At 46.4% G+C, this 14883-nt stretch overlaps 2 protein-coding genes across 4 annotated transcripts in view; one reads left to right on the top strand and one right to left on the bottom strand.

The window, feature by feature from the left end:
• The window catches only part of mad1l1 (mitotic arrest deficient 1 like 1), a 62074-nt gene extending 61457 nt beyond the window's left edge, over positions 1 to 617 (top strand). For both annotated transcript variants that reach the window (XM_061770281.1, XM_061770280.1), the window contains one exon: positions 342 to 617. In XM_061770281.1, coding sequence (XP_061626265.1) covers positions 342 to 494 — 153 coding nt within the window. In that variant the 3' untranslated portion in view covers positions 495 to 617. The remainder of the gene's footprint in view (positions 1 to 341) is intronic.
• A 7457-nt stretch (positions 618 to 8074) lies between these two features.
• LOC133476634 (protein ELFN1-like) overlaps positions 8075 to 14883 on the bottom strand; it is a 71406-nt gene continuing 64597 nt past the window's right edge. For both annotated transcript variants that reach the window (XM_061770278.1, XM_061770279.1), the window contains exons 4-5: positions 14446 to 14612; positions 8075 to 13523 (exon numbers count right to left, since the gene is read on the bottom strand). In XM_061770278.1, the coding sequence (XP_061626262.1) occupies positions 11501 to 13523; positions 14446 to 14612 (2190 nt within the window). In that variant the 3' untranslated portion in view covers positions 8075 to 11500. The remainder of the gene's footprint in view (positions 13524 to 14445; positions 14613 to 14883) is intronic.

The following is a 14883-nucleotide window of genomic DNA, read 5'->3' as shown; positions in this document are numbered from 1 at the left end:
CAGTGTAAATCCTGAACTGGTCGCCAGCCAATCGCAGGGCACATAGAAACAAACAACCATTCGCAGCTACGAGCAATTTAGTCGCCAATGAACCTACCATGCATGTTTTTGGGATGTGGGAGGAAACTGAAGTACCTGGAGAAAACCTACGCAGGCACGGGACGAAAATGCAAACTCCACACAGGCGAGGCCGGTTTTGAACCCCGGTCCTCTGAACTGTGAGGCAGATGTGCTAACCAGTCGGCCACCGTGCCGCCAACGTCTCATAATGTCTTTCCGACTGATATCCGAAAGGAAGAAAAAAAAAAAACCCAAAAACTATGTATATATGTGTGTGGCAGGGTCCCTCAGGAAGCATGGAGCTGATGGAAACGGCATTCTCCAAGACGCTGGGAGAGCTGGTGAACCTGCACCTCCACCACCAGAACAGCATCCCCGTATTCACCTCGGCTCTCACCATCGATCTCTTCGGACGCCAAACCACTGTCGCCTAACGCCTGCCTGCAGCTTTTTTTTTTTTTTTTTGACGCTTTTCAGTTTCAGTTTTTCTTGTTTTATTTGTGATTGTTAATGCTTCCTAGCGTTGTAAGTGAGAATAAATAAACTTGAAAATGTAAGACTCCTATCTCAGTGGGCTCTCCACTTTCATGCACAACACCCCACCGCACACGATCACACTATAGGGATAATGGTTGCCTGTCGGGGACCTGGTAACCATAGTAACGGTTGGTGGTGGGTATTCACATTTCTCTTGGCTTGACTTGTATAATTGACTTTTGTATCCACTTTCTGTGAAATGTTTGTTTGTTGGTGTGCCAAATGTAAGATATGTGCCTTGGCTCAATAAAGGTTGGGAATCACTGCTCTAAATTGCCCACAGGTGTGTGAGTGCGAATGGTTGTTTGTTTCTATGTGCCCTGTGATTGGCTGGCAACCAGCTCAGGGAGTACCCTGCCGCTTGTCCAAAATGGTCGTAAAAGAACTAGTAGTCACAACATGGAACAATAAAGCGAGAGAGAAAGAGAAATGTGAATACCCACCACCAACCATTACTATGGTTACCAGGTCCCCGACAGGCAGCCATTATCCCTGTACTGTGATCGTGTGTGGTGCATGAAAGTGGATATTTAGTAGAGATATTTTTTAGTGTGGTTTACTTTATGACAAGATTTTGCTATTGGTTAATGTTAATAGCCTGTTTATCTTTCCAGTTTAACAATACTTTTTTTCCCCCCAATTGCTAAAGTTAATATTGGTTGAGCATGTTTATTTGGGAGATCTATACCTTGTAAATCACCCAATAGACAAAGATTAGGAAAGATGAGAGAGTGTGAAGCCATCAGAACCGTATCAGCCCCTCAACAATCAACCGAACAGCCCTTATTAAGGGGTCCGGTACCCCAAATTCCCAGAGCACCCTCCAAAACACATGTAGACTGGTTGGGCTAAATCCCTCGAGGACACTTCTGAGGGCGTCGAGCTGGTCCACTGTTCCACAGCCGGGATGAAAACCACCCTGGTCCTCCTGAATCTGAGAATCAACTTCCAGATGGACCTTCCTCTCCAGAACCCCTGAATAGACCTTTCCGGGAAGGCTGAGGAGTGTGATACCCCTTGTAGTTGGATCACGCCCACTGGTTCCACCTTTTTAAGAAGGGGGACCACCACCCCGGTGTGCCAATCCAGAGGCACTGCCCCCGATGTCCACGCGATGTTGCAGAGGCATGTCAGCCACACCATACGGAGCCTTTAGGAACTCCGGGCGCATCTCATCCAGTCCGGGAGTCGTGCCATCAAGGAGCTTTTTAACCACCTCGGTGACCTCAAACATGTACATAGGACAGCCCACCTCAGAGTTCTGCCAAAGGTGGGAGTTGAAACTCCTTCTGACAGGGGACTCTTCCAGACATTCCCAGCAGACCGTGACAATACATTTGGGTCTGCCAGGTCGGCCCGGCATCCTTCCTCACCGTAGGAGCCGACACACCACCAGGCGGTGATCGGTTGAGCGCTGCGCCCCTCTCTTCACCAGGCGTGTCCAAGACATGCGGCCCCAAGTCCGATGACACGACCACAAAGTCGATCATCCACTTGGAATTTCTCAACCTCGCACACCAGCTCAGGTGACGTTCCACATCCCTTGAGCCAGTTTCTGTAGCCGGGGATCGGACCGCCAACATTCCCGACTTCGGCCGCCGCCCCGCTCACACTGCGCCCTCCCCCTTTGGCCCCTCCCACAGGTGGTGAGCCCATGTTGTCTTTTTGGCCAGGCATCGTGCCCATCTCCAGGTCTGGCTCCAGAGGGGGGCCCTGGTGACCCGCATCCAGGCGAGGGAAAACAATGTCCAATATTTGTACTCATCGTAGGGGGTCTTTGAGCGTGCTTTGTCTAATCCCTCACCGAGGGCCTGTTTGCCATGGTTGACCTTACTGGCCCCAGACAATTTACCTGCAAGGCTCATCAGAACACACAAGCCCCTCTACCACGACAAGCTGACGGCTCCAAGAGGGGTACTTTTTCCAAATGTTTTTGTATTTTTCATCAGATGTTTTTGTACATCTGCATGTGCCCGTTGATCATTTTGGTAACGGCAACGATGATTTGAAATGTTCATAGCATTTCATCGCCAAACTTTAGCCAGTGATAGTGCTCACGTTCAGTAAATGCTACTGTATACTCCTTATATTGTTTTAATATTGTCACTGTCATTGATTAAAATTGTATGGACACGTCGCTGCTGCCACGCTGAGCTGACAAAAAGTCTTTCATGCTTCACAACACTTCTCAGACAGATCAAGTGTCCAGAGTTCATAGATATGGTCTCAAGCTATTTTCAATACTTGAAATTGAAAAAAAACAGATGACGTGGAATCAGACCAATAGTATGGATTTGTGGGGGGGGAAAAAAATATGAAACTGACCATATTTGGACATACAAGGTTTCCGCTCGACAGTGACATTAAACTATATCCTGTCCTCCAAATGTGAAGGCCTTTTGCGCGGTACTTGATGTAATGTCGGTTTTGATTGAGGTGTGCCCTCCTTATCTTCATTTTATCATCTCCTCAACTCACTCCGCAACGATTAGCGCGTGCTCACCGATGGCTCATCAATATTCGTGAGCTGCCAGAAAGTTGCTGAGCTTAGCGAGTGCATGCAAACAATTTTGAAAGGTCCTCTTCAAACGACATCATCATCCCTACCCAGAAAATCTTGAAATGCAATTCAGATCCACGTTTAATGCGTTTTTTCATCTTCTTCCTCCTCCGCATAGAACGCCCACGGGACGACCTGTCACTTCTTCTCCTTCCTTTCTTTACCTTCTGTTGATGTGAGCGTCTCTCCCTCCTCTTCCTCGCCAGATAAACTCCCAGCAGAGACGCACACAGCGGCTGTCGTGTTGGAGCTCAACTTTTGGTTTCTTTTTTTTGTGAAAGACATAATTCGCCAATAAAGAGGAATTGATGGAACCAACCAATCCCAGGTGCTGTATGTAATGATTGATATGTAAGATAACCAATCAAGAGAAAGTGACAAAACCGAGCCATCATTAGTTGTACGTGTACAGTGCTGGGAGGAAATCTAATTGTTTACAATTACAAGTTACCCTGTTGCACATGTAATAGTAGTGTAACTCTTTCAATGAGTTTCTCAAAGTAATATATCTAATTACATTTGATTACTCTTCGTGATTTAGAACAAACGTCTTGCTGAAATAAGATGTTGCTTGGATGGCACAATATGTTGCTCTAAAAACCCGGATGTACCTTTCCGAATTTACGGTGCCTTTCCAGATGTGCAAGATGCTGGCTTTTGAACTTTGCACTGGTAACAATCCGGGTGGTCCTTTTCATCTTTGGCTCGGAGGACACGGTGTCCGTGATTTCCAAAAACAATTTGAACGGTGGACTCATCAGACAACAGCACACTTTTCCACTTTGTGTCAGTCCATCTCAGACGAGCTCGGGCCCAGAGAAGCCGCCTGCGTTTCTGGTGTTGATAATGGCTTTTGCTTTTCATAGTAGAGTTTCAAGTTGCACTTGCGGCTGTAGCGCCGAACTGTATTTACTGACATTGGTTTTCTGAAGTGTTCCTGAGCCCTCTTCTGGGTGTTGTTAATATATGGCTTTCACTTTGCATGGTTGAGTTTTAACTTGCATTTGTAGATGTAGCAACGAACCATGTTAACTGACAATGGTTTTCTGAAGTGTTCTTAAGCCCACGTGACAATATCCTTGACACAATAATGCTGGTTTTTAATGCAGTACTGCCTGAGGGATCGAAGGTCACGGGCATTCAATGCTGGTTTTCGGCCTTTCTGCTTACCTTTCTCAAGATTTCCTGAATCATTTAATATTATGGACCGTAGATGATGACATCCCTAAATTCCTTGCATTTTTAGGTTGCAAAACATTTTTCTTGAACGGTCGGACTATTTGTTCATGCAAATTGATGAACCTCGCCCCATCCTTGCTTGTGAACAACTGAGCCTTTCTGGGATGCTCGTTTTACTCTCCGGTTTTCAATTAAGCTGTTCACCTGTGAAAGCAGGTGTTTTGTTTTTGAGCATTCCTCAACTAGAAAGTTGAGGAATGCTCAAAAATCCGTCTTTTGCTGCCTCCCTGTCCCAGCTTTTTTGGAACGTGTTGTTGGCATCAAATTCAAAATGAGAGAAATGTTCTTCATCGGTTTGAACATTAAATATCTGTCTTTGTAGTGTATTCAATTAAACATTGGTTGAAAAGGATTTTTCAAGTCATTGTATTGTGTTATTATTTGCATTTTACACAATGTCCTCACGTCATTGGAGTTGGGGGTTTCGCGTATTCAGAAGTGTAACGATGAGTGGAACCTTTTCAAAATCTTAGCCAAACTAATAGATTGCAGCGCATGGTGGCACTTTGAGGTCTGACACTTCAGCAGAATGGCACACAAGCAGAGAGAGCTAATCACACGCGTAGGCTTTAGAAGGAGGAACTGATATGACAAAAAAAAAAAACAACAGCAGCAACAGCGCATTACTAAAATGTAATCACGGGAATTACCAAAAGAAACTCATTTAATTCCACATTTTCTCCCAGTAATGTAATGGATTACACGTATATACATTTCGAAAACAAAATTACATCATCTAATTACACCTAACTAGTTACGACCCGACGCCTGTATGTGTAATGACTGACATGTGACCGACCAATGAAGAGTAGGTGATGGAACCAACCAATCACTGATATTGCATGTGATGTCAACTGACCAATCAAGACTAAGTGACATGAAATCCTGCTTAGGTGAGTTTGATGTGGAAGAGCAAACCTAACAGATTTTTCTCCCTCCTAAAATGAAAGAGTGGACCACGTTCGGCGCCTCCGTTGCTGAGGTGGCCGACCGGAGCTGTTGGCCGTAAGGTAGTCGGTGCCTGTTGTGGCGGCAGTCCCCGAACCCGCCGGTGGACATCAGCGGTGAGGGATGCCGTCAAACTGAAGAAGTCATCCGGGAGGAGCTCAGAGTAGAGCCGCATTGAGAGGAGTCAGACGAGGTGGCTCGGGCATCTGATTCGGATGCCTCCCGGACGCCTCCCCGGTGAGGTGTTCCGGGCACGCCGCGAGAGCTCCTCGGAAGAGCTGGAGGAAGTGGTTGGGGAGAGGGAAGTGTGGGCTTCCCTGCTGAGGCTGCTGCCCCCGCGACCCGACATCGGATAAGCGGAGGAATATGGATGGATAAAATAAAAGAAGTTACATTTGATGTCATGTGATGTGGTCCCTGTAATGACACCACCCACCTGTAGGGGAAGCTATGTTATCTTGAGCAGCATTTATTCCAAGTTCGTTATTCTGAAGCGTCTTTCAAAAAGCACTTTAAATTTGTACAAGTTGTCCATTCCACTTTACAGCAATTTACTAGTGACTAAGTCGCTATTATGTGCTTGCCAAAAAATTAGCGTAACATTTCAAAGCCTCGGATTGTATTACGAAATGAGGACGAGGAAGAAGATGATGATGCGGCTCCATGTTATGGTGGTTGTGAGGTTCACAGTTCTTGGGGTTGGTGTTCCTCTTGATTTTAGGCTTGGGCTTCCTTTTAGGGTTTGGCAGGCCTGGCGTTACGGTTCTTGATATGGTTGGCGTTAGAGCTCTTAAGGTTCTTTTTGGTATTATGTTAGAGTTGGGATAAGTATTAAGGTTTAATTGAGGTACTTTGGGTTAGAAATGGGATTGGTGTTCCTATTTGGGTTCTTACAACAACAGATAAAAAAACAATACTATTTGTCTTTGCTTTTTTTGGTGGTGAGAACACACACTGCTTAGTCCTTTGACGATACAAAGGCACCATATAATTAACATCTGACTTTTCAATGTTTTCGCCTCACTCGGGTCGCGGGCGTGCCGGAGCCTATTCCAGCTGTCATCGGGCGGGAGGCGGGGTACACCCTCAACTGGTTGCCAGCCAATCGCAGGGCACACATAAACAAACAACCATCCGCACTCACATTCACACCTACGGGCAATTTAGAGTCTTCAATGAACCTAGCATGCATGTTTCGGGGATGTGGGAGGAAACCGGAGCGCCCGGAGAAAAGCCACGCAGGCACGGGGAGAAGATGCAAACTCCACGCAGGCGGGGCCGGGGATTGAACCCGGGTCCTCAGAACTGTGAGGCAGGCGCTCTAACCAGTCAATCACTGTGCCGCAACAGATGGATCCATATATTTAATATATCGTTTTTAAAAAAATATGGAATTGTGTTGAAATTAAAAACGAATTCTTTCATACAGCTCCCCAATTCTTTTTTAAGAAAGAGACTTTTAAAAAAAATATCTATATGAATTCTTTTAGATATTAGATTATACTTACCGTCTCCTGCCCAGGTCACTTTTAGTACCCTCCTTGGGTTCTACGTTTTAACCTAACCTAACTCTAACAACAATCCAAACTCCAACTCCTTAGAATTCCGTCACCAACTCTCAAATAATCTCTGAATACCAACAACCCTAACCCCAACCATAAAAAGAACCTTAACACCAAGTCCGGGAAAATTCCAAACCCCAAGTCAAAGAAGAATCCTAACCCGAAGAACCCTCAAAGGAACCCAGCCCTTACCTAATTCCAGCCATAACAAGAACCGCAACCACTTGAACCGTAAAGAGAAGCCTCGCCCCAACCAACCCTTATAACAACAACATGTCCTTAAACCTAACCTCTAACCCTAGTATGAACTCATACGTCAGCATGACTTTGGATGTTTCCTGGAATGAGTAATAATAAAATTCAAATCTTTGAAAAGGATTTCTTGACACAGCCGCGTGCGGTGGAATCATTCAAAACCGAGTGGAATTGCCAATCCCTATTGATGAGAGAATTGCAAACAAAACGGAGCATCAGGTTTGGCGACAGACATTTCAAGTGACTCAACTTCCCCGCGTCACACATTCCGAATGACCCAACCCATCTAGCCCTCATAACCATAACCCATTCTATCAAAAACTTGGAACCTGGTGGTGAGACATGTTCACAGCCGCCCACCCACTATCATAATCTAAGACTGAGTTCAGATCAGGTGCGTTGCACATTTAAAGTGCTCCAGAAAGATTTCCACTATTTTACACGGGCAGTGTGTGACGTGTGTTATTTTGTTGGCATTACGGATGCTTGGTTGGAGCCCGTGAAAGATTAAGTGACAGTTTCTCTTTCTCCCGGTGAAGGCCTCATCCTGTGCTGTCGCCATGGCAACAAAACACCGTGAGTTAAATTTAAAGTCAAGACGAAGATTGCGCCTGACATAAATTCTGCCTAGGAACAAAGAGCAAAGAATCCCAATCCTAACCGACAAGAACCTGTACACCAGCTCTAACCCAAACCCACACGCCTGACCCAAACAAGAACCTAAACACAAAGCCGAAGATCAAAAACCTTCACACCGACCCTAAAGCTAAGACCCTAATACCAATGTAACAGAAACCATAATCCTAGCATGAACTTTAACCTTGAGCTCAGGGGGGTGGGTACAAACGGTGGTGCACCAAACAAAATTCTGCTTAGCAACAAAAGATTTGGTTTCTCCAGGAAAACAAACGAGTGAAATAAATTCATATTTTTATTGTGCTCTTTTAATCGTTTGACAAGAAAGAAAGTAAGAAAGAAAGAAAGAAAAAAAGAAAGAACAAAAGCATGACTAATTTCCATCTCTTCGCCAAGGAATTCCTGGCGTACAGTATGTATGCCTAACATCAAAACGAGAACTGCTGCATCCCACTTTCAAGGCGTTCCCATTCTCCAAAAGTACAGAGTCACTTATTACCTCGGAGAAAACGAGTCCAACCAAAAAGCATATGGTAATACAACATAGCTACATTGACAATATTATCTCTCCGGTTATAAAACGGCAGTCAGTAAACGAGAGGAAGAAAGCAAGTTTTCAGTTTGGAAAGCAAGAGAAACAAGAAAAGTGATTATTTTTTAAGGCTGCTGTTGAGTAGAAGCCACAATCCGGCTGTCACTGCCTTCGACTGCACTTTGTGATGCAGAAAAATACACAATTTCTTTCCTTTTGACATAAAACCTTTCTTTTTTGCGTTCTCATGAGAATTGAGTTGCACGTGGTACGATTAGTCAAGCGGAACGCACAAACGGTAGATTGAAAAACGATACTCGGAGTCATTTCATAGCATTTCGGATCTCATTGAAACGATCTTTTTTGAATGATTAGAAAATACAATACTTTGAAGTACACTACTTGTGGAACACCTAATGTCAACTGTGTTGAAAGAAGACAAAAACTGTAAGAAAATCCGGTTCTAAAGTCTCCCCCTAACAAGAACCTCAACGCCAGCATTACCCAACCCAACCAAGCCCAAACCCAACGAAAACCTTAAAGCCATTCATAACTGTAGCCAGAACCCCCAAATGAACAAGAACAATGACACCAAACCTTACACCAACACTAGAAGGTGAGATACGTTGAATTATATGAAGATTGTTTGTTTGTTGATTGTTTTATCAGCTTTTTTTCAATGTGTGAAATTCATTCCTCATTTGCTTTGTGTTTCCGTACGTAGCGCATACAACCAAATTCTCATGAGAACATGCACATTTGATATTTTAGCAGTTTTTGGACCAAACTTTCCCCCCCCCCCCCCCCCCTTGACATATCACTTTTAACACAACTTTTACATTCCTACAACACCATTTCTCCCGCCAGGAAAGAGAAAAAAATATATATTTTTCTTAAAAAAGTTTAAACTGATGATCATAAATGCTCAATAGAGTGAGTCGAAGAGGACGATTCGGGCCCTTTTATTATCGAAAAACTTGTTCAATTCAGCTGTTTGCAAAGAATACATTCACCTGCGTTTGCGGCTGAGTATGTAAAGTTTGTTCACTGTGTGTTTGTGTGTGTGGGGGTCTGCGAGGGTTTGTCAATTTGTTTGGCACAGTACTTTGGTCTTGAAAATGGTGGGCGGCTTGAAAAGGTGACGCCTTCTTGTGCAAATCTGTCGGTTGGCAAATCGTCGATGTTGGTATAAAGAAGAGAAGAAGGAGGAAGGAAGCGTGTGTGTGTAAAATTGTTGTGATTTGCCACGTTTGGCACAATGGCACCACAGTCAAAAAAGAGATCAAGAAAAAGAAAAGACAAAAAAAGAAACCCAGTTCCAAACTGGACGACGCTGTTGCGATGAGACACAGTGAAGCTACGGCATTTTCCTCCCAAAGAGTTCTATAAGCTCTTTTTTGCCCCTTAAAAGTTTTCGATTTTTTTTTAACAGTGCAGTTTTTCCCACGTTTTTTTTTTTGGTCTTTTTTTTGCGGGAATTCAAGACATTCATTTGATTTTTTTTTTGTTTGTTTGTTTTTAGAAATAAAAAAAATACTTGAGCTAAGTAACTAACTCTGGGTTGGAGGAAAAGTCTGAACCTCAGTTGCAAATATATAGTACGTTCTGGAACCTTGTTTCACAGCCTCACTGACCCTTGTTGTCGTCCTCCCGGTAGAAAGGGTGAGCGCTTGTGTCCCATGCCACATTTACATAAACGAGGAAGATCATAGGGAACTGTAAGAAGATAAGAAGGATAATCCATATTGTTAATAACGATGATAATAATAATATATTGTCATTTTTTAAAATCTGTAAATTGTGTATATAAAACCGTTTAGCGAGGAGAAGCCACAAGGAGAGTTTGGCTCGCTGTCACACTTGTAGATGTTGCCCCTTTCCTGCTGCGTATTACCAGCACCGCAGGTTTGAGGTGGTTGCGTTTCCACTGAAAAGAGTGTTCCGTAGTCTCCAGAACGAGGGTCACCCCTATTTGGCCACAGTAAGGAGAAACATTTTATCCAAGAGGAGACTGTGGAGAATTGACGATTGCGGAGTTCAATACTGCAGGCATGATATCAGGCTACGCTAATGTTGGCATGTGCTTGAGGTGGTTCTTTTTCTACTGCAACTAGTGCTGAGTAGTCTTTATCCAAGAGGAGACTAAGGGCAAGAGGTAAATGGGCTACTGTAGAGCTTAATACTGTGGCAACAGGTTACGTTAATGAGAGCAAGGGTCCTCAATATAGGAGATTTATTTTATTCAAGGTTGCGAGAAAAAGGGCTAATGCAACACACTGGGGACTGTGGAGTTTCATACTCTTAGTGTGTTACTCATTTCTAGTTTGGATGAATTTGCTCAAACAAAGAGCGACCGGCTACTTTATTAACGTGGAACCTGCGGTCATAGAAATGATGACTCATTTCATCTAAGAGGGGCTTCAGGGGTGCTGCAGCAAAAGGAAACCGTGGAGTAAAATACTGCAGGCCTATGGAAACAGGCTACGCTAACGTTAGTCGTGGACACGTTTATGGTGAATCTGCCAAACCAAAAAGCCACCAGCTTGGCTTACGTGGAAACAGGGTACCAGAAAAATAAAGACTAATTTTATCCAAGAGAAAAGCGAAGGCCGCTGCAGCAAGCTGGACACTGTGGAGTTTAATACAGCTGTGGCAACTGTATGGGGTGATGACGAATCTGCTTGAGATCAGAGGTGGCTTCCGTGGAGTAGCCAGGTACTAGAAATAGTAACCGTTTTTTTTCCAGTGGAAACGCATCAATAGTGAGTCGCATGTGGGGACTGAGCAGGGGAAAGGTGGCACGAGCATTGCCTGGTGACCCGTCCTGAAGAAAATTCCAATTGTCTCAGATCTCTTAAAATGTCCCTCAAAACCTCAGTCACTTCCTGTCTCTTTTTGGTTTCCAAAAAAAGAAGACAAACCATCCTAAAAAGCAGAGATTTCCAGACGGGGTGCCGACCTTTTCTCCCTCCCTGATGAAAATGTAGAAACAGCTACATAAGTTTGAGCTATGAGTTCCATTAGATTAGAAAAAAATCAATCTCTAAATTACGATTTATGTGTTAAGTATAACACTTGCTCCTATGTGTTTTTGATTTTTCAGCTCCAGGTTATGGGTTTTTTTTGTGTTTGGTATTTACAGGTCTTCCACATTGTTGTTGTTGCTGTTCCTCAGGCCTTCTGCTGGGCTGACACCCCCTTCCAATAGTCCAAAATGTCGTGCAGATCTTCATCCTTGGCGAACTGGACCTTGCGGCGCAGCGCATGCCCAGCTGCCACATAGCCTTCGTCCTCCATGGACGCCTGCCGGTGCCTCTTCCGGTGCAGCTTGAAGCGCTCCCACAGGCCCAAGGTGGGGGTGCACAGGAGCCCTTCCTCCTCTTCCTCCTCCTCTTCCTCCTCCGGGCTGGAGCAGTAGCTGAGGTTGTGGTACTGGGGGGATAGAGCATAGTGGGGGGCCAGCTGGGAGTAGGCCAGCTCCCTCTGTTTGGCCTGCCGGCCGAGGGTAAGTGGGTCCAGGACGGAGGGCTTACGCCCACCGGGGTGGTAGTGGAGCTCCTGCATAATCTGTGGGTGGTGCTGCAGTTCCTGGGAGCCAGGGTACGAATGGCGGTGCTCGTGGTACTGCCGGATTCTCTGGGCCTCAGCTCGCAGAATGGCGGCAGCCGGGTTTACCGTACGGACCGGCTCCTCGCCAGTCCGGTCACTGGGTGAGCTCCTCTCAATGTATCGAGTCTCTGAGGAGTGGTAGGCCCCTTCTGAGTGGAACGAACGGGGACTACGGGCTGAGCCGGGGGACGAGGAGGTGCTGGGCCTCTTGGACGTCACTGGGGCTTCCATGCTATGATGCCGCTGCAGGGAATGGTGGTACCCTCGGCCCCCCTTGTAGACCGGGGAGAGGAACTCGCCACCTCGGTCTCCTCCTTGCTCGGACAGGAGCACCAGCTGTGGCTCAGCGGTAGACACGGATCCCCCACCAGCTGAGGAAGGGGACTTGATGCCCTGCTGGAAGGAGGTAGACTCTGATTTGAGGGCATCAATGCAGTTGTTGATGATCTGGTTGACCTTGTCCACTTCCTTGGCGATGGTGGAGATCTCGGCCACGGAACCCTGGGGGTTGGCCTGGGGTGACATCTCCTGCTCCCTGTCCACACCAGACCCACGCACCTCCATATAGTTGAGCTTGGCGGGCTTGTGCGCCTGCGTCTCTACCACCTCCTGTAGCTGGTAAGGATCTATGTCGGTGCCCTGAGACAGGTAGGGCATCCGGGACAGACTGTCCCCGCCGGGGGGAAGCTTCTGAGAAGCAGGACCACTACCGCCCTCGATATCCCCTTCGTCGCCATACTTAAGCTCTATTAGGGTCCTCTGGATTCGGCTCATTTTGCGCTCCTTCTCCTCCGTGATCCTCTTCCGTCTCAGGCAGTGGACCACCAGGCCCAGGAAGAGCAGCATTCCAAACAGGCAGCCAAGGATGGTCATGATGTAGTGGGTGGCCGACGACTGATTGGCGATCCTTTCCGGTCTGGCCCCACGACCCGTGGAGATGGTCAAACAGGTGTGGTTGAAACGCAGGGAGTTGCGTATGGAGGCCACACAGTACGTATAGTCCGTGTTAGCTTTCAGGTTAGTCAGCTCGATGTCCTGCCTCTGGTACTTAAGGTTCTGGATGTCGGTGAAGAAGCTGTTGTTATACAGCATCAGAATGTACATCTTCCGGTACGGGTGTGGAATCTCTACCGTGATAACGGCGCTGGAGTGCAGCACCTGCTTCAGCGTCATGATGGGATTGATCTCAGTGAAGATTGTGTGGTATATGACCTCATCGGGTGGCGTTCCAGATGCGCAGTCATCCAATCCGCATGGGGAGAAGTCTGGCGATAGCGTGGTGGCATCTAGCAGGCCGTTGATGTAGAAGGCAGTGGAGTTGCTGCCGTCCTCGGTGCACACGAGGCCAAGCACGTGCAGCGCATTGCGTTGGGCTGGCGCACGGGGGTTGGGGCTCAACAGGTTGTAGCCGGAGAAGCCGTGAGGGGAGTCGCACACCATACGTTCGCTGGTTCGGTTGGGGAAGGCGGCGAGCCAGCGCAGGAATGGCAGAAGCTCACAGGAGCAGTTGAAAGGGTTGGTGTACAGCTCGCATGTGGTCAGCTTGGCGAGCCCTGAGAACAAACTACCATCCAACACCTGGATCCTGAGGAAGACACAAGAATATATAGTATATATTCTTTTATTATTACTTGTTGACACCTGGTTTATTTAAACAAAGTTAATAAACTCTTGAGTGTATTGCGTTTGCTTTTCCTTAAACAAAATCCATCGCCCATTTCCTCTGTCTATTTATTCTTCCGCTAAGAATGGACGCATCTCCAGCACTTACACTTAGTTCATTGTGGGCAAGGAAAAATTCACTACCGTCTGTCTGTCTGTCTATCTATCTATCTATCTATCTATCTATCTATCTATCTATCTATCTAGCTAGCTAGCTAGCTAGCTAGCTAGCTAGTTAGCTAGCTATCTAGGGTTGAACTTCAGATTTTTTGTAGTCAGTTATGATTGTCGAGTCGACGTCGATTAATCGATGACATCATTGATATTTGTTTCAGTTGTTTACTCGCTGTGCTCACCTTCAAAGGCAAGCTCGCTCTCTCACACTCCCCATCGTCCTCAGTTGCACAGGACCCAACCCCCCACATACAAACAAACAACCATTCGCACTCACATTCATACCTACGGGCCATTTAGAGTTGTCAATTAGTTGTTAAAACCGGAGCGCCCGGAGAAAACCCACGTAGGCACAGGGAGAACATGCAAACTTCACACAGGCGGGGCCGGGGATTGAACCCCGGTCCTCAGAACTGTGAGGCGGACGCTCTAACCAGTCGTCCACCGTGCCGCCGATGAATAGATTTTAATGAATATTTTTGGGGGGCGGAAACATCTTAAATTATGCAACAAATATTGCAGGATTATATAAATGCTTTTTGGGTCAGAACGGAACAACATTTTACCCACCCCTGGTCTATCCTGTTCAGGGTCACGGGTAAGCATCGGGATACCCCATTGGACCGATCACCAACCAGTGGTGGGGCGCCATTCTCCCGTTTCAAAGGTACCTGTTCATGGATAGGTCAATGTTCTCGATGTTGGGGCACTCCCAGAAGGTGTTGGGCGTGACGGTCTCAATGAGGTTGGCCTGCAGGTAAAGGTACTGCAGCTTGCCCAGGCCTCGCAGCATTCCCTCCGTCAGGTTCCTCATCTTGTTGAAGCCCATCTGGAGAACCTTGGTGGAGGTAGCAGGGATGGTGGGATGGAGGAGGGAGTAGGGTGGGGTGGGGCGGGGGGCAAAAACAAGTGGGATTACAGGTCATCTCCAGCAAAATACTGTGGAGAGAGGTGCTGGCTCAGCACACTCTTGATGTTTCTACATGATGATCCAAACTCAAGTCCATGCATCCTCTCCAGTTTGCATGTCACCGGCTGGCATCTGTAAGTGCCGTCGCTTACCTGGTCACTTTTACCTTCATTTGTAATTGTAGCACATGTTTAATGCC

This window comes from Phyllopteryx taeniolatus, chromosome 4 (genome assembly GCF_024500385.1).
Source record: "Phyllopteryx taeniolatus isolate TA_2022b chromosome 4, UOR_Ptae_1.2, whole genome shotgun sequence".
Classification (NCBI taxonomy): Eukaryota; Metazoa; Chordata; class Actinopteri; order Syngnathiformes; family Syngnathidae; genus Phyllopteryx; species Phyllopteryx taeniolatus.
The sequence above is the reverse complement of the archived record's forward strand: the minus strand, read 5'-3'. Positions and strand labels throughout refer to the sequence as shown.